The sequence below is a fragment of the Ctenopharyngodon idella genome, chromosome 8, assembly GCF_019924925.1.
Source record: "Ctenopharyngodon idella isolate HZGC_01 chromosome 8, HZGC01, whole genome shotgun sequence".
Taxonomy (NCBI): Eukaryota; Metazoa; Chordata; class Actinopteri; order Cypriniformes; family Xenocyprididae; genus Ctenopharyngodon; species Ctenopharyngodon idella.
In genome coordinates, this window is record NC_067227.1 from 2,299,222 (window position 1) to 2,324,383 (window position 25,162).

The 25,162-nt window shown below is 39.8% G+C and overlaps 1 protein-coding gene and 1 long non-coding RNA gene across 8 annotated transcripts in view; one reads left to right on the forward strand and one right to left on the reverse strand.

The window, feature by feature from the left end:
- The window catches only part of LOC127518068 (uncharacterized), a 48,082-nt gene extending 31,606 nt beyond the window's left edge, over nucleotides 1-16,476 (reverse strand). For 5 of the 7 annotated variants that reach the window (XM_051904392.1, XM_051904396.1, XM_051904395.1 and 2 more), the window contains exons 1-10: nucleotides 16,072-16,476; nucleotides 6,560-6,671; nucleotides 4,699-4,815; nucleotides 4,395-4,505; nucleotides 4,044-4,154; nucleotides 3,777-3,893; nucleotides 3,335-3,451; nucleotides 1,446-1,860; nucleotides 1,126-1,203; nucleotides 967-1,021 (exon numbers count right to left, since the gene is read on the reverse strand). In XM_051904392.1, coding sequence (XP_051760352.1) covers nucleotides 967-1,021; nucleotides 1,126-1,203; nucleotides 1,446-1,860; nucleotides 3,335-3,451; nucleotides 3,777-3,893; nucleotides 4,044-4,154; nucleotides 4,395-4,505; nucleotides 4,699-4,815; nucleotides 6,560-6,660 — 1,222 coding nt within the window. In that variant the 5' untranslated portion in view covers nucleotides 6,661-6,671; nucleotides 16,072-16,476. Of the gene's footprint in view, nucleotides 1-966; nucleotides 1,022-1,056; nucleotides 1,861-3,334; nucleotides 3,452-3,776; nucleotides 3,894-4,043; nucleotides 4,155-4,394; nucleotides 4,506-4,698; nucleotides 4,816-6,559; nucleotides 6,672-16,071 lie in introns of those variants that run through there. The other 2 variants (XR_007931450.1, XM_051904398.1) reach the window with 2 other exon arrangements.
- LOC127518069 (uncharacterized) lies at nucleotides 11,953-14,120 on the forward strand. Its single transcript, XR_007931451.1, has 3 exons — nucleotides 11,953-12,605; nucleotides 12,791-12,925; nucleotides 12,980-14,120. It is a non-coding gene; the product is annotated as an uncharacterized LOC127518069 (long non-coding RNA).
- Nucleotides 16,477-25,162: the final 8,686 nt, after the last annotated feature.

Here is a 25,162-nt window from a genome sequence, read left to right on the forward strand (position 1 = left end):
CAATGAATATCATTAAAATTTATTACAGTTACTTTTCTTAAATAAGACATCCTTGATGAAGTATTCAGCCTTCAAATGCGATCTCCAAAGGATGCAGCCTCGAAATGAGACGCAGCTCCTGTCACTGAAGGAGTGTGTTTTTAGTTGTGAGGGAAAGACTACCTTTTTCAGCTTTCTAAAGAACCCAGCGTCAAGGGAACAGTGGATGGAGTTTGGTTTTCCGGGGCAGCAACGGAGTTGTGCACTTATGTTTGTTTGTTCCCGGGATTTCGGCGATGGACGGGTGGTGAGTAAAGCTGCATCAGATGTCCGTGTTTTGTTGGTAATCGGCGCACAAGTGCATATAATGTAAACAACACTAACATTTTTGTTCCCTTTGTATTTATAATGATGTCGCAGCTAGCAGACGATCTCTACACAAAAGCTGTGCGCGCTCGTGACTCTTTAGCTCCGCCCACGGCAATGATGGCAGACACGCCTCCAGGAGCTCTGCCTTTTTTTCGGAAAGACTCGGTTTAGCGACATCTATCTTTTATAAATATGATAAAACTAAAGACTTTTTGGAGATATGAAGGATGCATTGTTACTCTAAATGTACTCAAGATTAACATGATGAGATTGGCAGAAACTGTGTGTGATACCCCCCCTTTAATGAGATAATAAAACAAATCGCTTATATTTTAAATAAAAATAGACATTTAAAAAGTAGATGTAAAATGTAGTAAATTAATAAATCATTGTAAATACACATTTTAAAACATGAATTGAATAAACAGTTTTAAATATATCTATTAATTTGACCATTTGACCAAAGCAATTTATTGTTATGTTCAAATTATAAAACAGAAAACTGATTTTATTTTTTAAGTTTGTTTAATTTTTTATTTATTTTAAAACGGTCATTACATGATATACTGATCTGCAATTAATAAAGTACTGGAAAACTGATGCGATTCTCTAACTCACCACTGAAATGAACTTCAAATCTTCTACACAAACGTTTTGTCTGTTCTTTCAAGATCTGACAAAAAAAAAAAATCAAATTAAAATCTCTTAAATAGCACTTAAAAGAATATGACGATATTTTTTCCCCACCAAGTGGGTTTTGTAATAAGCATCTGTTACCGCTTCCAGTTTGGTCACTCTTGCAGTTAATTTTTCATCTTGTGATTCCCTCTGATCTTTATGTGATAAATTAATAGCCTAAAATACAAGACAGATATGTTATATTCATTGTTCTTTGAACTTAAAACATGTGTTTGAAGGTAGATAAACAAACAGTGTGCGGAATAAGTCTAATTTTAGCTAATCAGAACTTCATATAATTAAAAAACCCTGGCAATTCTATTGCCAGTTCAGCAGCATGTGCATTAGATGCAACACGTTCATTTAATGTGTCATTAATGACCTTCTCATTGTATATTCTTGTAACAGAGTCCAATCACCTCCACCAGGTTGTGTCTCTGCAGTGCTGGTACTGTGTAGTGTTGTCTGACATGGATCTCACAGTAAGACACAGTGCAGGTCAAACAGGATTTAACAGCTTTGAGCTTCATCTCTGTGCAGATATCACAGGGCACATCTTCAGGTCCAGGGAAACAGTGAGCAGGAAGAGCAGGACTAAATCCTGCCTTTTGGAGTTCCTCAATCAGTTTAGACAAAGCAACATTTACACTCAACACAGGACGATCTCTGAACCTCTTTCTGCACTGAGGACAAGCGTAACCTCCAGCTTGAGTAGGTTTGCTCCAGTAGATCTCAATGCAGTGTTTGCAGTAACTGTGTCCACAAGGCATGGAAACTGGATCCTTCAAGACCTCTGTGCACACTGGGCACTTGTAGTGATCCTCTGAAAGTGTGCTGTGGGAACATCTTTGGTTATTACTTTCAACTGTAATGCAATGACTGTAAACACATAAAAAAAAAAAAAAAAAGCAAAAACAAGAAGAGATTGGTGTGCCTAAACCTTCAGAGTGTATAGTGCCTAAATTTGATATCACAAATGGTACAACATTTAAAAGAAAACGTTTTTTGTAAGTAACAGACGAATGTATTGAAGCAAATAGAAACGCACCAATGCCATTTTTTTCATAACCGACCCAATTCCAATTTTCCAAATTCTGAATATCGGATAAAACTGATACCAGTGCTATTTGATATTGTAGAATATCTATACCTCTCTGTGTGTGAAACTGATGATCAAACTTCTGTGTTAAACACAATCCACTAAATACACATTACATCGTTATAGAGAAAAACAACAAATGAATAAAAATATATAATCAATCTACAACAAAAAATATATTATAAACTAGGTGAGTGGATAATTCAGCAGAAGTACTTCTAGAAAAAAATAATTGGTGCACAGTACTATTATAAAATCTAAACATTTAGTGAAATACATAATTTAGTGGGGAAAAACAACAGTGAACATAAGTGTAGTGCTAAATCTGGTAAAGTATTAATAAAAGAACAAAAGAGAAGTTTTACTATTTGTATTCTTATAAAATAATATATAAAAAAGTATATTTATATACATCTAAATTTATATGATTTATATACAAATATAAATCTAATATAATTTTTTTTTATTTATATATAAATATAAAATTATATATAAGAAAATAAATAGAGGTATTATAATACATTTTATAAAACAATTATTTAAAAATATATAAGATGTTTATTTTAAATGTATTGGACAGCTTTTTAATGGGGCAACAAGATATGATAGATACAACGAAACAAGATGGGCTTTTAATTATGTGCAAAACTCCAATAATATTAAAGGCTCCAATACAAACCGGTTATATGCGCATCCCGTGTAAAGAATTTAAGTCACAGTGCTTTGTGCTCCGTATAGAGCTTATTCAGAGCAGCGACTCATCTATGTTTTAATGTCTTTGACAAAAACATGCAGCTATTTGTTCAAAATGTGTTTTTTTTTAATGAAGCTTACCCACATTGAAGTGTTGATTTAAAAAAAAAAAAAAAGAATGCAAGAAGCTAGAATTTTTTTGTTTGTTGGTTGGTTTAAAAGAAGAGGCTCTGTTCTTTCTTTTGATTAATTGTATGTTCAGATATTCATACAACAAAATATTCTGGGGACATGAACATTTTGTGAAAATTATCAAAAATGCTGCCACTGGCTGGCAACACTTTTAAAAAATGCTAGCAGGGAAAGAGTTAAACTACGGGCAATTTAGTGAGCAAATTGTGTAGCATCAGCAAGCTTCTAAAACACAGATCCTTGCACAAGAGATATGCTATGTAAAACAAGCATGGTACAGTAAGTATGCTGACTTTAATCCCCTGACAGAATAAGTTATCATACTTCTCTCCCATGTAACTTTGCGCTCCACTGTTAAATCCAATTGGTCTATCCATTGACTGATCACTCTTTACAGACAGGAGTGAGAGGGATGGAGTTGGTGCTTCATCTGGTCTCAGACTGTGAAAGTTAAAGCATAGTTGTTTGATTTGTTAATAGGACCTCTAATGTACTCACAAGCTCATAGTGTTGTCATAAGTACCGGCACTTCAGTACAAAGTCGATACTGAAATTGTAATGCCAGTCTTTCTGCAGTACCTTCAGTGATTCTAAAAGGAATGCTCTTTAATTTCAGAGTTAAATAAAACAGTTAAAGGGAGTATGTTACACTATTTGTATTTTTTCAAAATCAAAAATGGTAGAGAATCATTAAATTTTTACTGGTATTGGGACAGCCTACTGAAATTGAAAAATACAAGCTGACCAAAAATGCAAATTCTCATACCGTTTAAGACTGTAAGGCTGAGTTCTGTCTTTGAATGCAATCGGTTGATCCATTAATTGGTTGCTTTTTAAAGAGAAGTATGAAGTTGCAGGAGATGGTGCCTCAGCTGGTCTTGGACTGTCAGGATGAGACAGAAAATTTAAGTTTAACAACGTAAAAGAGACATACAACACAAGCAAGAAAAGGATAATTGTATGTCTAATTTTTATTTTTTTCTTGTAACAAGAACACCATTTAAAACGGAGTAAATTCTCATACTTTTCATACCCAATGTAACTAGGGAGTTCATTGCTGAATGCAATTGGCCGACCCATTGACTGATCACTTTTCATGGACAGGTGTGAGAGTGCTGGAGATGGTGCTTCATCTGGTCTCAGACTGTGAGAGTATAAATGACATTATAAACAACTATCCCAATGACATTCAAAACACATAAAATGACCACAGCCGTACTCAGAATCTTTTAGAGAAATCATGGCTAAAATATATTTCAGGCCTGGACTGGCAGAGTAAATTTTCATACTTCTCCTTCATGTAACAATTGTTTGTTTGTTTTTCTTTATCAAGCAACAAACACCATTTAAAAAAAAAAAAAGTAAATTCTCATACTTTTCATACCCAATGTAACTAGGAAGTTCATTGCTGAACGCAATTGGCCGACCCATTGACTGATCACTTTTCATAGACAGGTGTGAGAGTGCTGGAGATGGTGCTTCATCTGGTCTTGCCCTTTGGTACATGGAGAACAAAGTGAGATTATTATTAATCATTACATATTGTAACAGCCTAAAAAGCAGAATGAGAAACAAAACAAGTTTAGATATGCAATGCCAAACAAGCAGTTTTGTAGCTAATAAATTGTTTTCTTTACTATACAATAAGCACAATATCTTCAACCTCCTGACAATGTAAATTCTCATACTTCTCTCCCATGTAACTTTTTGCTGCACTGTTGAATGCAATGGGTCTACCCATTGACTGATCACTCTTTACAGACAGGAGAGAGAGCGTTGGAGATGGTGCCTCATCTTGTCTCGTCCTTTGGAGACAAAAGTGTTTTGTAAAAGTTGAAATAATAATATGTTAAGTCCATGAAATGCAAAAATACATATTATTGGAATTGAAGGCTCTACACATCCTCAACATTTATTCATAAGATAGCATTTGTCCTTAAAGCTACACCATGTACATTTTGTTTTGTTCGTTGACAAAATCTCCTTAATTCCAAACCGTGTTTTAGCTTTACCTTGAATCATATATTAGCGATGTCAGGACATATTTCACAGATCTTGCTATTTTAACAATCTAAGCTTATGGTCTGAAGCGCACTGCACAAGTGCACTTGGGGGGTGTCCGAATCCACTTTTGCTAGTTTAACGACTGGAAAAATGGTGACCTCCAGCTCCGCCTCTCTGGAGCTCCAAGGGGACCTCTCTTGACCTACTGTGGGCTTGATGGGTGGAGCTGCATCCACCAACCACATCCTAACCCTACCCATAACCCTATCTCTCTAACCATTAAAGAGGTTAAGCTCCACCCTTGAGCTCCAGAGAGGTGGAGCTGGAGGTCATTTTGCTCTGCAGCGAGCACTACTTGAAAATGGTCGGCGCGCCCGGCACATGGTCTAAAAGGGTTGTCCCTATTCTCTTAATGAGTCATGGGTGTGTTTTGGGCGTAACGTGCAATAAACCAATCAGAGTCTCATCTCCCATTCCCTGTAAATGTTGCGCTCGTGCCATGGCGGATTCGCTATTCACATGGCGGTCTTTGCAAGCGGAAAAACTGAATGCTTCTCTAGCGAGGCAACAGATCAGCTCGTGCGTGAGGTTAAGGCGTGCGAGCAGACCATCTACGGGAAAAGCCGGATTCCACTAAGCATTTTTAACTTTATGCACACAATAATAATCTTTTACACTGTAATCCTTTTCTTTTTAATATTTGGCAAGTTTGTGTGCTGCTGCGCATCCCTGTGTGTGTAATAAGCAGAACGTATGCGCGTTGTGCACCCGCATTTAGGCGCATATTACTAACGCGCTCTTTAAATAACAAAACAAATATTGTGCCATTGACTTTAGGGAGGTTTCAGTTGGTCAATGGCGCAGTCTATTTCAGTTGCCTCAAAATAGCAACACGCCGACAATGTGCCTGAATACGCCTTGTTTTCAGACCAGCACGCCCATGGGTGAACAGATGGGTGCAAATGCATTTGCTATTTAAACAACGTGGCGCTGGACGTGATATTGATAACTGCGTCGGGCTGAAACTAGCAAAAAGCACTTGCATCGCATTGTGCTGGGTATATGATAGGGCCCATTGTGTTAATTAAAAAACAGGTCTAGCTATTGTAGGTGGAAGGTGTGAGCATATTCATCCTTTTCATTTTTTTAGGGAGGGGTGGATGTAAATGTTGTTACTAACATTCTCTCTGATAAGATGATCACCTGTAACCATGGCTAGACAGGCACAATTTAAACCTTCAGATTCATCCACACAGAATTGCAGCGCTGAAGCCCAACTAACATAATAATTACTAAAACAATGTTCAACTGCTAGAGGCCCAAAACTTACATAGTGTAGCTTTAAAACTCTTAGTCTTTATGACAATAATGCTTAGGCAATTAAGGCCAGAGTATGAAGGTTCTATGGAGTAGTTGTTTCATTTGATTTTAAACTTTCAGGTTTAACAATCTACAAGAGACAAGCAAACTATGCAAGATGGGTTGACAAATTATTATTCTTATTATACAAATAGCACACTACATATCCATCTAAATTGTCAGTACTTCTCTTCCATATCACTAGAGGTTCCATTTTGAAAAAAACTGATCCATCCATCGACTGATTGCTTGTTAGATAGAGGTATTACGGTGCTGGGGGGCTTCATCTGGTTTCACCCTTTGATACACAGAAAAAAGTGAGATTATTCTTATGTAATAATATACAGTTGTACACAGCACACAATGGTAACAAGCAGTTATTTTAATACATGAGATACAAACATGAAACTAAGAGAAGCTATTGTAAAATAAACACACAAAGGTTCTTCTGAAAATCCAGTAAAAGTACTGTAAACACATCTGTTTTATATAAACACATAAAACTCAAAGTGAATTGCAATACGTCATTTCAAAGCATACAGGTTATGGCCTTAAAAAAAAAGCGGTTTACAGTTTTCCAGACAACTATCTGGACCATTAGGTTTTAGAGAAACATAATCAATTTTAAAAACTAATCTTACAGGCCTATATTTAGTTATTTGGTGCAGACGTAGTTTGTTACTACAACTGTTAATACAGCCTACTGAAAGCTATGAAATGCAATTTAAAACTGTGTTTGTAAATAATGACTTCATAAAACAAGAAAGTACTGTAGGCTCTACATTTCATTTTGATAGGCACGGTTTAAAACATTAAAAATCTAATTTTATTCACACAAATAAGGGCTCTCAAGTCTCACGCGTTCACCGTGAGACACGCATTTCAACCAGTTCACACGCTCACACACCACACCTTGTATTTCTCACGCTGAGAAGTAAGGTATAACTTGTCCCGTTATGTACAATTAATGGACGAGGCTATTATACATCTCGCGTTCGGAACTATTATAAGCACCAAGTTCCAGTACGAACGGAACGGACTAATTATCTGCGCAACATGACTGAAGCCCAGTTTATTTAATTGTGCATGTGTGGCGCGCGAATGGCTGTATACTCTGCGCGTGTTCACCAGCACGCTTCAAAAGCGTGATAAAGCCATGTTTACACTGCATATGTCTGCAGCGCGTTAAGGCCCTTTTACACAGGACGCGGAACGCACTGCGCTATGAAACCCATTTATTTCAATGGCTTGCGAGGCGCGAGGACGGTTTGTTGCTGCGTCGACCAAAGCGTACGCGCAGCGGAGCGTAGCTTGATTGCACGCCGCGGTCAAAGTTATAGTTCAACTTTTGCCGCTGAGCTCTGTGATAATTACCCGCGCGGCCAATAGAAACGGAGCTCCTTCGCAAGCCTGAATTCTCCAAACTGTTCTCTGGGCCTGAGGGTTTCATGAACCCACAGCCTCTTCTTCCTTGCTGTTTTCTTTCTTCTTCTTACTAGCAGGGCTAGTGTTATCGCTCACTTTATTTTGCTGCTGACCGAAAGGTGGAACAACAATCAAACGACTAGACGTATAGATTAGAACTCCCGCTAAAAGTTTTGAAAACTCCGCCTATTTTGCTCTGGCCAGCGTAGCGCAAATCGCTTTGTATCTGAAGGGCTGCACTGAACCCAGCGCGAGCGCAGCGCATTCCGCGTCCTGTGTGAAAGCCGCTTTAAGCCTCGTTTACACTGCACACGTCTGTGGCGCGTTACGGCTCCGGCAAGTATTTCCAGAAGTATTTCAGAAGCAATGTGGCTGGATTCGCGAGACCACGAGATTTGCATTTCTGACGTTTTTTTCCTTGATTTTTACGTGTTTGTAATGGCTAAATGGTGATATTTTGTCCAGTTTAATTGTGTTTATTGTTATGCCATACTTTATTTTGCTGTAGCCTACAGACGAAGTTAATACACTTAAAAGTCCAGTTATGGACAACAAGAACAAAAAAATTTCAAGATTTTCAACTTCGAATCTCTTGTCGTCAGTTTCTGGCTTCCTGGTGATGTGAAATATGAGCGGGAGTTTAACAGGGTGATTATTTTGACTTTATTTTGTATTTGAGCTGCGCGTCCATTAAAAATAGGCGAGGCGCCTATCTTTAGCGAAGCGGCGCGGCGAGTCGCTTCTGGGACGCTTCTAAAACGCACCGCGGTGCAGCTGGTGTAAACACGAGCATTGACTAGAGTGGCCGCGTATCAGCTCCGGTAGCCGTGTCGCAGCCGTAATGCGCCGCAGATGCGTGCAGTGTAAACGAGGCTTTAATGCTGCGTTTACACCGAACGCGTCTGGGGCGTCTGATTTACATGTTAAGTCAATGTAAACGTGCGTCTAGATGTCCTGCGGCGTGAATCAAGTATCTTGCACGGCGCGAATCGGCCGTTGATGAGCAAATGGCGCGGCGCGAATTGAGCGGTCTGACGCGCGAATCGAGCGTCTGACGCTTAGATGCCCGAGTTGAAAAATCTGAACTTTGGCGAATATTCGCGGCGCGTTAACCAATCAGAGACTCTGCTTTGGTAGTCACGTGTTTATACTATTTTCAGGATTATATGTGTGTCCCTTTTTACAGAAGATATATTTACTCACAATAAACCTTATTTTCTTTTGTAAATATTTTATGATTTGTGTGCGTCCCTCAGTTTGACTTACCACCCCCTCACACTAACTCCCTTTAAATGACATCACAAAGCCGAAGTTACATCATTTGAGCCTCATAGCCACCAAGAACAAAAGCAGGCAACTATGTACATTTTTTTTACATTGTTTATTTGTTGCTTTTTCATGTTAGGCAGGGCCCGTCAAGCTCAAACCGACCACCCCATCACGTAAAATAGATAGGGAAAAATATTTGTTATTAATTTTTTTACATTATTAATACAAAGAAAATTATATTTCAGATTGAATGCATGTATGCTAGGTGAGAAACTTGACCACATGGGAGATTTGCAGACATTTTGGGATGAAATTTACCACCCCGTCACATACCACCCCGGCACGTTTTATTGTGACGGGGTGGTAAATTTCATCCCAAAATGTCCCCCGATAAAAATCCCGTTCTGGGGGGTAAAACATGTTTCTTGGCAGGGTTCCTTTGGTAAAATGTGCATTCCAAGGGCTAAATATCATGTTATTTGGGCTCGCTTCAACCCACAGACATGAAAACAACCTGCAGCAACAGTGTAAAAGTAGCCCAATTCCGTGGGAAAACCGCAGACTTGGCAACACTGTTTGGTTCATTCACTCACTCACTCACACACTTATTATTCACTCTCTATTGCTATAGAAGGAAAGAAAATGCACTGACAAAAAAGATATAAGTGCTTAAATAACAATGACTCTCCACATTCAAAAATAAATTAACTAATATAGGCAGAGTACGCTCTAAAATCAGAAAGACAGGTACACTGTTATGATGCCTTTTCAGTATTTCAGAGCATGACCAAAGTTTTCCATTACATCTCCAATTTGAATGTCTCCCCTCCCCCAGTTTTTAAAGTTTAAAACCAGCAGATCATATAGAGAAACACTTTGTCCATACCACCCTGTCACAGTGAACAACCCCGTCACATCAGTTACCACCCCGTCACAGGGTAATTTCGTTAAAAGTTTATGGAAAGAAAATTAAATATTACATAAATTAATGTTGAATGATGTTCTTGTTGTGTGGACTAATCAGATAAATGTAACTGTATTTGAATTTTTTTTTAAGTAAATTCATTTTTTCAGTACAAACAATGAGGCCACTGAAATGTCGAATTCATATTTAAAGATTAAAAATCTAAGAATTAAAAACAAATATTAAATTACAGACTTTCTATTGATGGTTTCCAAAAAAGGGACATTTTACTATTAGGAAAACATTAGATTTTAAAAATCCTGAATAAAAAGGATAATATTAAAGGTGCAATATGTAAGATTTTCTGTCCGCTAGAGGTCGCTAGAGGCCTATTCAAAACAAAGGCGTAGCTTGATGACGCCAAGTTTGAGCACGGAATCTTGGGACATGTGGTCTTCACTTCACAGCCGGTGCAAAAGAATCGGGTCGGGACCCGGGAAAAAATCATTTTCATGAATGTGATTATTAACGTTACTGTAGTATGAAGCAGAGCAGAACCAAGTGCTGTGGGAGCTGAACGAGGCCGCTGGAGCGATTGCGCAGCACACGCCACGAGCAGCGGAACTTTTATTATGACACAGTCGCCGGTGCTGCTTCCGCTTTTCCGGTCATGAGTATGAGGTAACGCAGCTCTGTTTATCATATTAGATACATTTGAGAGTGTTGAAAATGATGTTATAATGGTACTCTGAGCGTTCGCTCGGCGGCTGCTGTGAGACACTTGTTGCACACTGCAGTAAGCTAGATTGGTATTAGAATATCATATTAAATGCTGGATGGCTTTTGTTGATAAATGGCATGCAATTAATTTTAAAACGTATTGTATGAAGGAGAAAATTCTGTATTACTGTTACTAAAAATTAAGCTGCATCTGATTATGCTATGCATTAGCTACTTGACAAAATAGTGTTTTTCTCTGAGGCAAGGTAAAGCATGGTACTCGCAAAAAAATCAAGAAAATTAGATTTAAACAATAAGACTAAACGTGTTGAGCTATATAACAACAATTTGTTTTCTGTCTATAAATGTATCAAAACAGTTGTTCCCTTGTCTATTAAAATATGTAATATATTAAAGCACCTTTGGTGTTTCCATGGTTTCTACAAAATAAAACCGGAAACCGAGGGTAACACGGGTATGACACAATTGACAGGAGACTCCTCACACGTCCCGGAGCCTTGGTTAAAATTGCAATTTTCTTACTATTTACAAATGGTTGGAAACAATTGGGATATTGTAAGTACTCAACTGAACAAAATATATTACACTGACCTAGTGGTTTTTGGATATTTTACTGCAAAATTCTTACATATTGCACCTTTAATAAAGATTTTGTGCCTGAGGTGGGGAAATATGTTTTTTGGAGGATTACCATATCTTTCAGGTTGTAGGTTTGTTTTAAAAAAAGTTTGTTCTTAATGAAAATTTTGAAAAATGCAAAGTGGAAATGGCACCCATTTCGTAGAATGACTCGAATAGATTTTTCACTAAAGATTTATATTACAACTGTGGCATGTTGTGGCTATAGTTTCTCTGTGTATAGGCTGCTATTACTTGTATTTATATCCTTATTGTAACAAATGCTATAAATATATTACAAGACAACTACAAGAACTATACTTTTTCATCAGTCCAAGTACAAGTTAGAATCAAGACAAGCGCTTTAAAGTCTGAACCTTCTTGAATTATTGACTAAACAATTGGTTTTCCCCATGTGTAAAATGTGTTCTGCTAATAATGACAGATATTAGTAAAAAACCTAACAGTTTAAGTAATGTTCTTTAAGTAAAATTGTCAAACTGATAAGATTTTAGATGCTTAAATAATATGAAATACATGCAGTTGTGTTATTAACCAATGTTGCATGTGGATGAAACCACAAAAGACCATTTTGCAAAAATAAACAAACAAACTAATGATGGGTCGGCAGAGCGGGGATCCATTTGCAAGCTTTATTAAGAACAGTATTTACACAGGTAGACAGGGGCAAAGGCAGGAACATAAACAAGGACAGGCAATGGTCGAGGCAGGCGGCAGACAAACAGAATCAGGGTACAGGCAAGGATCAGGGCAGGCAGCAAACAATCACAGTCCAGGAAACAGGCAAAGATCAGGGCAGGCAGCAGAGAATCACAAAGAATAAACAATCCAACCGGAAACCAGGAAACAGTCCACAAGAAAACGCTCAGTAATGATCACAACAGCAAATCAAGACTTCGCAATGAGGTGGTGTGTGTGTGAGTCCTTTATAGTCCAGGTAGTGTGCTAAGCTGTATGTGGCAACTGGTGATTGGTGTGGAGTGTGCATGTGATTAGCAAGGAGGATTATGGGAAATGGAGTCCAGGAACTGACAGGAACAGACAGTGATCGTGACATAACGCCCCCCTTCCGGAAGGCGCGTCCTCGCGGCGTAAATGGCACAGATAGGGAGGGGGGGTGGGTACATTGGAGACCTGTTGGCAGACGGGAACGGGGTCTCCAATGCAGGTCCAGGAACTCGGGCGGCCACGGCGGGTCAGGTGCCACGGGCGGCCACGGCGGGTCAGGTGCCACGGGCGGCCACGGCGGGTCAGGTGCCACGGGCGGCCACGGGCGGCCACGGCGGGTCAGGTGCCACGGGCGGCCACGGGCGGCCACGGCGGGTCAGGTGCCACGGGCGGCCACGGGCGGCCACGGCGGGTCAGGTGCCACGGGCGGCCACGGGCGGCCACGGCGGGTCAGGTGCCACGGGCGGCCACGGGCGGCCACGGCGGGTCAGGTGCCACGGGCGGCCACGGCGGGTCAGGTGCCACGGGCGGCCACGGCGGGTCAGGTGCCACGGGCGGCCACGGCGGGTCAGGTGCCACGGGCGGCCACGGCGGGTCAGGTGCCACGGGCGGCCACGGCGGGTCAGGTGCCACGGGCGGCCACGGCGGGTCAGGTGGCTTGGGCGACCATGGCGGGTCAGGGTCCGTAGCTGGCCACAGCAGTTCACAGGCGGTTGAAGGCCGTGGGCGTGTAAGGTCCCCACCCGCAAGCTCAACACTGGCAAAACATCAGCACTGGCAAAGCGGCCATCTTGTCCATAGCATCCAGAGAGCTTGAGGGTGTCGCAACCGGCGAGCTTGAGGGCGTCGCAACCGGCGAGCTTGAGGGCGTCGCAACCGGCGAGCTTGAGGGCGTAGCGGCCAGCGGGCTTGAGTGCGAAGCGGCCGGCGGAGGCTTAGGAATGCCAGTCGCTCGTGCTGAAGTCAGCGGTGGATCAGCCACACTGGAACGCAACCCACACCGCTCCCAAACAGATCCAGAGACGTGATGTAGATCTAGAAGATCAGTGGAGATGGGACGTGACTCGGGAAGTTTAACTTGGTCTTGACTTGGCATTGTAGTAGTGGTGGCCGCCATTTTGTGAGTGTCATCTGGCGCGGCAGCCATTACACGACCAGACGAGGTGTCGCATTCCTCAGCGACACCCACAGTAAAGGGAGAGCCCACATTCAATAAAGCATAATCCAGAAACTGACTTAGAGATGAACGGGGTCCCTCACGAATGAGTTGTTTTTTAAGTGGCTGGTTAACACCCTCACAGAAAAAGTCTATCAGTACACAGTCTGGCAGATCTGAACCATATGCAACATCCAAATATTCTCTGATGTATTCCTCCAACGACCGGGTGCCCTGCTTGAGCCATAATAATAATTGTGCAATGTTCATACCGGGCCAGTGTTCTCCAGGAGAGCCGCTGGATCCATGTGTCGGCGAAGTCTTCTGTAATGATGGGTCGGCAGAGCGGGGATCCATTTGCAAGCTTTATTAAGAACAGTATTTACACAGGTAGACAGGGGCAAAGGCAGGAACATAAACAAGGACAGGCAATGGTCGAGGCAGGCGGCAGACAAACAGAATCAGGGTACAGGCAAGGATCAGGGCAGGCAGCAAACAATCACAGTCCAGGAAACAGGCAAAGATCAGGGCAGGCAGCAGAGAATCACAAAGAATAAACAATCCAACCAGAAACCAGGAAACAGTCCACAAGAAAACGCTCAGTAATGATCACAACAGCAAATCAAGACTTCGCAATGAGGTGGTGTGTGTGTGAGTCTTTTATAGTCCAGGTAGTGTGCTAAGCTGTATGTGGCAACTGGTGATTGGTGTGGAGTGTGCATGTGATTGGCAAGGAGGATTATGGGAAATGGAGTCCAGGAACTGACAGGAACAGACAGTGATCGTGACACAAACAAGTGCATAAATAAATCTCACGAGGGAGCATGCCCTGTGACCCTGCTAAACCCCCCAGTGTTCAAACCAAAACTACACTCAACCCCTTCGTTTTTTTTTTTTTAGCATTTTTATTTTACAATTCCTGGATGAAATCACTTGCCTGTGATCAAAGATAGCGAGAGCTGATGTTGGGGAATATAGCCAAATTCATGCTAAATTATTATACATTATTATTAAACTAAGGAAAGTACTAGAGATGTATTTAATTATTTTATTTCAAATTCTATTGTATTAATACTCTTTTCAGCTATGTTAAGACTACATCTCTTAAAGCAGAGCTCTCTGGCTATCATTTCAGTAATGTTTAATATCCTGGCAATGCATACATTAATCATTTGTCTGTTTCAAAGATGTCAGGGGAAAAGCAAAAGAGTATTATTTCATTCTGGGCACCAAAGGGTCAACCCCTAAAAAGGTTGCCAGATCAGTGGAGGAGACAGTGGAAGAGGTGGAAGCAGAGATGGTGGAGAAGACCATAAGGGAGACAGTTGTGGAGAAAGTAGAAGAGACCATAGAGGAGACAGTGGACAAGACAGGGAAGAAGAAGAAAGCATTAAGTGGAACAGCCACCAGGTGTAGTTTTAAAAGTGAGTGGTCAAGCAAATGGCCATTAATTACCATAGGCATCACCAGCTCCTACTACAGGGCTGCGTTCAGCCCCGACAAAACGTTGCAAGATGTTTTTTAAACGGAAACAGTGGTGCGTTGAACACCCTGTTCTGATGATGCAAGAGTTGCAACTATGGCAGCTGAGAAGGCCATTCTTTGTGTTCTTTTTGAAGAATTTTTAGAGCCTGATGAAATCGGTATAAATACGTGTTTAATACTGCAAAATACGCTCAATGTTACAGTCACTGCCCTTGCTGTCCAGAATAAAAGAGAACATCCCAATCGAGTGAAGGGATTTGTGGAAACTGTGGTTCCTGATTATTGTGGTCCAACATTTGCCTCGCATTTTAGGATGAAAAGACAAACATTTCAGGTGAAGGATAATCCACTTCTTACCTCCGAGACTGTGTTATGATCTACATGACCTTATTATTTTTATTGTGCGTATTAGGCTTATCATTATTGCTGATCACTGTTGTTGTGCTATGATATTGTAATATTTACCATTATATAATCAGAGGAGAATAGAAAAGTTTATTAAAGTGTCACTCCAAAATACAATAGCAATCTCTTTAATACCGCGTGGTTTATATACATGTTGTTGCTGATTGGGCTGACATTTTTGACACACCCACCAAACAAGAGAAAACGTATCTCACACCCGTTGCACACCGTTTCCAGGATATATGTTGTTCCACCCGGAAACCGTAGCGCACCGGTTTGAGCTTGAACGTGCCCCAGGTGTTCAGTTTGCAGACAGGAGAACTCATGTGCCCATCAAGGTGTGAAGGGTGTGAACAGGCATATAAAACGTAAAGAGCATCAGGACAAAGAACAGGCATTTCAGCAATTCAGAGAATTGGGCCGAGGGGCCACTGCTGCAAATATTTGAGTGGCTCCTCCCCTAACAGATCTAATCTCACTCCAAACTTTTGATAAAACTTGAGAGCCTCTGAAAACATATTGCTACCTGAAAACTCCCAAAAGAATAGGTCTACATTGGGGAAAGTGTCGAAGAATGTCAAGTTTCTAATGATGAAACATCAGTTACAGACAAATTGAGGCCTAACAATAATCAAACTTTACTTTATCTCATAACTAGCCTATAATTCATTTGCCTCAAGTAAAAAAAAAATAAAATAAATAAAATAATAAGAGTGAAGCACTTACCAGCTAAATCTATTTTGCTCCTCTTCTGAATTCCGTGAGTAACGTTAGTTCCGCAATGTAAATCATTGTTGTTGGCGACTTCTTAACAGAAAAGCTGTGGCGAAAAATGTCTAATACATCGAAATCCATTCCAATCCAAACCAGTCCTTGTTAAGCTGAAACTAGACACGTAAAAGTTAGTTTTGTTTTCGATATTCCTCACACATTCAGGAATAAACGGCAATAACTCCGAAACGACTTGCCCAAAAAAATCTAAACAGTATTACCGCGAAAAGGGCAAAGCTGATAATGTTTCACAACCTTCCTTTTCGTTATTTTCCCTCAAAATAATAAGCACTGACCCGCAGAAGCCGTCGAAATGTGAATTGCGCCAGGAAAGCTCGCTCTTGACGGAGCTGTAAATTAGGGACCGTGGCAGGTTTGCCGAGACAGGGGTTACTGCAGCTTGGAGTAATGGGCGTGCCGAACGGTTTCTCATTTGTGAAAGGACCATTGTTGTTGGCTAATCAGCGGTAACCTGGGTCGCATTAATGCACGGGCTTACCTGGGTTTAAGCCCAGGGCCCTGGGCTGAGGGAGGGTCCAGGTGATGCCGGAAAAAAATATAACCGCAATGCGATGACTGTCCCTTTAACATCGCTTTGCTTTGAATACATGTGCGGGTGTTTCAAGTCCTGCGCGTGAAGTGCATCAAGACGCGCCGTGTACGGTGTTCATTTTAGGACTTCCTCACACCTCAGTCATACAACAAAAAGGCGTCATGCCTCAGACTAAAAGGCTTCTGTCATCGGACAAAACGGCATCGCGCCTCAGACTGAAAGGCTTCAGGTCTCAGGAAAAACAACGTCAGGTGTCAGGTCTCGTACAATTAGGCATCGAACGAAACAGCCTCAGACCAAAAGGCTTCAGAAGAAAAGGCATCGGATGAAACGGACTCAGACAAAAAGGCATCGGGCTAAAAGGCATCAGGTTTTTTTTTTTTTTTTTTTTTTTTTGTATTGCCTAACTTTCTATTGGCTTTTATCCCATCATAATGCCGTCCTTCAGTTGTCTTTTTCTTTACTGTTACTATTCCCAAATTGATGTAAGATGTGTGTGCGTGCATGTTAATTATGTAGAATCTATCTGTTGATGGTATTCATGTAGGCTATTTATAAGAAAAGAAAAGAAAAGAAAAGAAAAGAAAAGAAAAGAAAAGAACATACCGATTTTCACATTGGTTTGCAGAAAAACAGCAACGGGCTGAATGAAAATGTAAAATGTGACTCTTCCATCCAGACAGTGGTATGTTTTTATTGTTATTTTTATTTTTTATGCATTCCATTTTTATTCTTATGTATTTGTTTCCTTTTTATGTAAAGCACTTTGAATTACCATTGTGTATGAAATGTGCTAAATAAAATTGCCTTGCCTTGCCTAATCGACTCTCTGACAGTAGGTGGCGCTGGAACAGAAGAAATAAAGCCGTTTCCCTGGTAACCTCTGTACACAAAGCAGCTCTGCTTATAACAACGCATTCAAATAGCTCGAATACCTCTTATAAAAATGAACCATGGTTTCACTACAAATAAAACAAAATGGTTATTGTAGTTGACCATGGTAACCACAAATTAACCATGGTTTTGCTACACTATAGTTTATGGTATTTGTAGTAAAATTATTGTTATACAAATAGTAGCCTATCAATCCGAGAAAAAAAAAAAAAAATCATAGTTACACTCTTTTAACCATGGTTAATTTTCGTATGTGTTCACAATAGTTTGCAATGCAAGCTATTTGCAATATGTTATTTTGCTAACTTTTTATACATGCAAATAAAACTAGTGAATAATACAAATTTACAAAATCTCAGTGGGATATGTTTTATACAACTTAGTGTAACATTTAACAGAAAACTGCATGCACGTGACATCACATTGAGGCGGGGCAATTCGCATCTTTGTAAGTCCGTTTCGTCTGATGTCTTTATGTATGATGCCGTTTTGTCTGATGCCTTTTTATCTGAGTCCGTTTCTTCTGAAGCCTTTTGGTCTGAGGCTGTTTCGTTCGATGCCTATTTGTACTAGACCTGACACCTGACGTCGTTTCTCCTGAGACCTGAAGCCTTTCAGTCTGAGGCGCGATGCCGTTTTGTCCGATGACAGAAGCCTTTTAGTCCGAGGCATGAAGCCTTTTCGTTGTATGACTGAGGTGTGAGGAAGTCCTACAATGAACACCGTAGCCGTGTCTAGCAGCAAGCAACTCACAGTATCAGTATCTGGACAACGTGTGGCGCTGCATGTGTGCGTACACTCTTAAAGCTCGTTCACACAGAACGCGTTTTTGCTTTGAAAAACGCGAGACGCGGGCAGTGTAATGGGGGAAACCGCAAGGTCTCGAGACGCTTTTTTAAACTTTTTTAACTGATTTTAACTTAGCTGAACTGATTCATGTCTTTAGAACGCCATGTCATGCGCGAGATGCTGCAAAAGACGCGAGCGCAACGGTTCTGCACGTCCTTCTAGCGCATGTTTACATAGGAAAACAATGAAAAAGTAGCGCATTGGAATGGAAAAACGCGTTCTGTGTGAACAGCCCCACAGAAAACAATGTGTTCGAATTGTAAAGACGTGGTGCGGCGCTGCGCTTGTCGACCGATGTGCGACTCTTCACTCACCGAACCCTGCAGTCATCAGTAATGTTCTGTCTGAAGCAGTGGTGTAGTCAGAGAGAACTCCGACCAAAGCCGCTCGGTGTGTGAGCGGTGCATTGAGCGCAGTTCTCTCACTGCAGCGGACACGGCATGAGAAACATGGTGGTGAGCGAATAAGACTATTAATTGATTAATTATATACATCATGCGTTCGGAGCTTTTATAAGCGCTAAGTTCCCAACTGAAAAGACCATCAGCGCACCTGAAAAATATAAAGGCACATAAAATATAATTATAGTATTGTTTGTTTATTGAACGTGTCATCAGCTCAACTTGAAGGACCGTGTGGTTTTTCTCTTATTCACGCTTTTTATGTTGTTATTGTCTATTTTCAGAAAAAAATAATAAACTATTCTGAAATGTAAATAACACCGAAATATCAGTAAAATTACAAAGGTATAAAAAACAATTACATCATTCCTTTTGCACGTCATACTTTGAATGCATTAATGAATCAATTGAAAAAAAAATAATAATTCAAGCAAATATTACAGATTTCAATATCACAAGGTAACTAGAGACTATACCAGCTCCAGCTCCAGCTTGGATCCAGCCTCTTATGAAGACTTCAGATGAAGGACTCCAGAACATCAAACATGGATGATTATACAAAATGATCATGTTATCATTGCTTTGCATGCACACTACTTTTGCTTAAAAGAAGTAAATACTACAATTTGTATATCTTACAACTGTTCTGATATCATCTCATAAAAGAAGACTATTGTGTTTTTGTCACATAGAAACATGAATTTGCTGTAAAGCTTGAAATATGTATAGTGAAAAGCGCTAAACAAGTGAATGTGAATTAAATTGCATTGAACTAAAAGAGCCCTTGCATTGTTGGTTACTGTACCATTTTGAAGTTATGGACCCAATCTCATACTACAGTTTGGAGAGCCATTACATTGTTGGCTCATTTGGGGTGCTTGACTATCATCATTCAAATTTTTAGACTTTTTTACTCTAGCGTTATGATGTTATGGACTCATTAAATTGACAAAGCGTGACCCTACAGTTAGAAGAGCGATTGCATCGTTGGCCCAGTTGGGGGTGTTATATCTCAGCTAATGTTGAGGGTGCTTTAAAAGTTTCACCGAGGCCTTATTTCCAGGGCAATTGCCTGTCACCATTCACATATTCAGACATTTTTACTGTAGCATTATGAAGTTATGGATCTATGAATTTGACAGATGTGACAAAGTAACAGGACAAATTGCATCACTGGCCCAATTGGAGGCGCTATATCTCAGCTACCTTTGAGGGTGCGTTAAAAGTTGTACTGGGGCCTTACTCGCAATGCACTTGAATGGCACTATTCAAATTTTCAGACATTTTTACTGTAGCATTACGAAGTTATGGACCCATGAATTTGACAAATGTGACAATACAGTTACAGAAGAAATTGCATTATTGGCCCAGTTGGAGGCGCTGTATCTCAGCTGCCTTTGAGGGTGCGTTAAAAGTTGCACTAGAGCCATATTCCCAATGCACTTGACTGTCATCTTGCAAATTTTTAGACATTTTTACTGTTGCATTATGAAGTTATGGAGCCATGAATTTGAAGTAACAATAAAGTTACAGGAGAAATTGCATTATTGGCCCAACTGGAGGCGCTGTATCTCAGCTGCGTTTAAGGGTGCTTTAAAAGTTGCACTGGAGCCTTATTCCCAATGCACTTGACTGTCACCTTGCACATTTTTAGACATTTGTACTGTAGCATTATGAAGTTATGGATCTATGAATTTGACAAATGTGACAATACAGTTACAGGAGAAATTGAATTATTGGCCCAATTGGAGGCGTTATATCTCAGGTACCTTTGAGGGTGCGTTAAAAGTTGCATGAGAGCCTTATTCCCAATGCACTTGACTGTCACCATGCAAAATTATGGACTATTTTACTGTAGCATTATGAAGTTATGGATCTATGAATTTGACATATGTGACAAAGGAACAGGACAAATTGCATCACTGGCCCAATTGGAGGCGCCATATCTCAGGTACCTTTGAGGGTGCGTTAAAAGTTGCACGAGAGCCTTATTCCCAATGCACTTGACTGTCACCATGCAAAATTATGGAAATTTTACTGTAGCATTATGAATTTATGGAGCCATGAATTTGACAAAAGCAACTTAACCCCAAAAGCAGCTGAGATACAGTGCATCTAAATGGGCCAATAATGCAATTTCTCCTGTAACTGTATTGTCACATTTGTCAAATTCATGCGTCCATAACTTCGTAATGCTACAGTAAAATTGTCCATAATTTTGCAAGGTGACAGTCAAGTACATTGGAAATAAGGCTCCAGTAGAACTTTTAACGCACCCTCAAAGGCAGCTGAGATACAGCGCCTCCAGTTGTGCCAATAATGCAATTTCTCCTGTAACTGTATTGTCACATATGTCAAATTCATGGGTTCATAACTTCGTGATGCTACAGATAAATGTCTGAAAATTTGAATAGTGCCATTCAAGTGCATTGCGAGTAAGGCCCCAGTACAACTTTTAACGCACCCTCAAAGGTAGCTGAGATATAGCGCCTCCAATTGGGCCAGTGATGCAATTTGTCCTGTTACTTTGTCACATCTGTCAAATTCATAGATCCATAACTTCATAATGCTACAGTAAAAATGTCTGAATATGTGAATGGTGACAGGCAATTGCCCTGGAAATAAGGCCTCGGTGAAACTTTTAAAGCACCCTCAACATTAGCTGAGATATAACACCCCCAACTGGGCCAACGATGCAATCGCTCTTCTAACTGTAGGGTCACGCTTTGTCAATTTAATGAGTCCATAACATCATAACGCTAGAGTAAAAAAGTCTAAAAATTTGAATGATGATAGTCAAGCACCCCAAATGAGCCAACAATGTAATGGCTCTCCAAACTGTAGTGTGAGATTGGGTCCATAACTTCAAAATGGTACAGTAACCAACAATGCAAGGGCTCTTTTAGTTCAATGCAATTTAATTCACATTCACTTGTGTATAATCATCCATGTTTGATGTTCTGGAGTCCTTCATCTGAAGTCTTCATAAGAGGCTGGATCCAAGCTGGAGCTGGAGCTGGTATAGTCTCTAGTTACCTTGTGATATTGAAATCTGTAATATTTGCTTGAATTATTTTTTTTTATTCAATTGATTTATTAATGCATTCAAAGGATGACGTGCAAAAGGAATGATGTAATTGTTTTTATTATATACTTTTGTAATTTTACAGTAATTTTCACTGATATTTCGGTGTTATTTACATTTCAGAATAGTTTATTAATTTTTCTGAAAATAGATAATAACATAAAAAGCGTGAATAAGAGAAAAACCACACGGTTTTCAAGTTGAGCTGATGACACGTTCAATAAACAAACAATACTGTAATTATATTTTATGTGCCTTTATATTTTTGCAGCCTATTTTCGCTGATATATCAGTGTTATTTGCATTTCAAAATAGTTTATTTTCCTTTAATTCTGAAAATAGACACAAAAAGCAACACAATACCTTACAAAAGCGCGAAAAAGAAAAAAACCGCACTGTCCCTAAGTTGAGCGTGAATAAGAAGCTACAAACGCGGAAGCGTCGCGTCTTTTAAGGTGGACCGGATAGCGTCAATAAGAAGCTGCAAATAAGAAGCTGGATTCAGCCTCGTCCCTTACTAGAATTTATCACGTTTTATTGTAATAATTGTGGTAAATGTTGAAATTAACAATGAACAATACTTTTATTAACCTTACAGATGTTACAGATGGACTCTTATTGTAAAGTGTTACCATTTCATATAAATCCAAACAGTCATGCTTAAAGATGACCATCTTTAAATATCTACACAAAGGCCATAGCATTGACATTAGACACATATTGTATGTATGTATACTTTATTTGCTTCCATTTTAGAACACTGATTATTATTTAAATAAGATTTGTATTGTATTACAGTGATGATAAAAGAGAACTAAAATCGGATGCATTTCTGATTTGTTTATATATTTATGTCTGCTGCATGACGATACAGTTTGCTTTCTCATGACACTAGCTTTAAATATGCAACTTTGCTGCATAACGAATCGATAAAAGCGACCAGCTGGATATAAACTAATGCAAATAGATGGTAACAATCATGACATTAAACATTTGGGTCAAACTTGCGTGTGTTTTTGTCACATTGTTTTAAAGATCAAAGTGCAGGATAAATAAAGTAATTTTCTCCTTAAAAAATGAACTGATTCTGAACTGCCGAAACAAATCTTCAGCAATTCCAGTCTCACCTGTTACAAACCTACATAACAATGTAAAAATGTGCATAATGGCAGCCGGTTGCTCATGAACAACATCTATTTTGACCTGCCTTCAAACACTGTTGTAGCTGAGACTGGAAGAGTTTGGTTTGTGTTGTTGACATGTTGACATGACATCTTTACGGTGTGAAAGCAAATCCACTTTGCATGCACTTCCAAAAGACGAGGTCTCGCGCTGGAATTGATACGGTAATGTTACTGTTCGAATCGTGTATCAAGAGCTAAGGAAGCCTCCGGAAATTCAGATATGGTCATTTGTTTGGTTTCCTCATGCGCTGTAAGAAGTAGACCAGTCACAACAGACTGGGCCATCTGACTAATCAGAGCAGAGCAGACTCTTGGAAAGGAGGGGTTTAGAGAGACTGACTCTGCATCCCAATGTGCCTACTATCCACCCTAATGATTGGCCTGTTGAACTCACCTGACGTAGCTACTCGCGTTGAATTCCTAATAATAGATGAGTTGATGTCATAATAACATCTCAAGAATATGAAATATATGAGTTTTTAAACTCCTAAGTACTGTAAGTAGCCTGTACAAATAGTTCAGACTATGTGCCAATATGTAGTTCATGCAGTGATATTTATATTTTATAACAGACCTATAAGTTCGAATGTTTTGGTAATGGTATTTATTCATGCAAAATAAAAGGCTGATAACTTATACTCTGTGATTAAGAAGATTGAGTGAATGTAGGTAATAGTTCTGGTGGATGAAGGGCCCCCTCAAGAGGTAAAGCCCAGGGGCCCCTTGTAATCTTAATGCGGCCCTGGCGGTAACCATTTACGTAATTTCCTGGCAGCGGTAAGACGTGATGTGTGATTCGTCATAGAAAATACGTTTATTTATGTGATAAATATCATAGATATGTATATTACGATAGCTTGTTAAAATTAGTGATGGGCAGATCGAGGCTTTGTGAAACACTGAAGCAGTTGAAGCAAATGTGCCATAATGTGTCGAGGCTTCGAAACAATGGCTGTTTCTCAATTCCAAGAACGCAGAGAACGGACTTGAAATATATGAGCTTTTTCCACACTGATGAAGAGTCACTGGAATAGAATTGGTTCCTTAATTTTTCGGAATAATTCCTCTTTGCCACTTTGATCTCCTTTTCTAGTGTGTATTTGGCCTGTTTATACAAGACTCTGTCCCCATTCCTGTAAGAATCTTCTTTGGCCTGATGGAGCTGTCTGAGTTTTGCAGTGAACCACGGTTTGTCATTGTTGTAAGTTAGATGAGTCCTGGTAGGAATGCACATATCTTCACAGAAACTTATGAAGTTACAGTCTCTGTGAGCTCATCCAGATCGGTGGCAGCAGCTTCAAAAACACTCCAATCAGTCCATTCAAAACAGGCTTGTAAAGCCCGCTCTGTTTCGGTGGTCCATCTCTTTACAGTCTTTGCTACAGGTTTAGCAGATTTAAGTTTTTGCCTGTAGGCTGGTATAAGATGAACCAGGCAGTGATCAGAGAGCCCCAAAGCTGCCCGTGGGACAATATGCATTCCTTGTTGCTGTGTAACAATGGTCCAGTATATTACCCCCCTAGCACACATACATCTCAGAGACGTCTATTTGAGGTGTGTGTTTACGTCTGGAAGACGTATTTTTTAGAGCGTTCGCTCATCTGCAATACGTCTATAGGACGTTTCCTGTCAGATGTCAAATAGACGTTTAGAAGATGTCTTTAAGATGTTTATGATTTAGAATGTATGTAAAACTGACATCTTAAAGATGTCTATCAGATGTTTGTAAACAGCAGATGTTATCACTTCATCTGGAAAACATCTGCTGTTTACAAACATCTGATAGACATCTTTTAGATGTCAGTTTTACATACATCATATTCATATTCTGAACACATGGAATAATGTAGAGTCTCAGGAGTGTTTTGTGTTATGTTTCGACTAATCTATTGCAAGAAAATATTCTTCTGATCGATTTAACTGCATCTACCCAGTCATCATCAATATACTCATTATTGGCAACTTTCTCCCAAGTACAGCATATATGATCAATACCACTGGGTTCCATTGAATAAAAAAGAAAATAACATTTTGAAATAAGGTGTATCAGTCAATTTAAACAACAACAACAACAAAATCT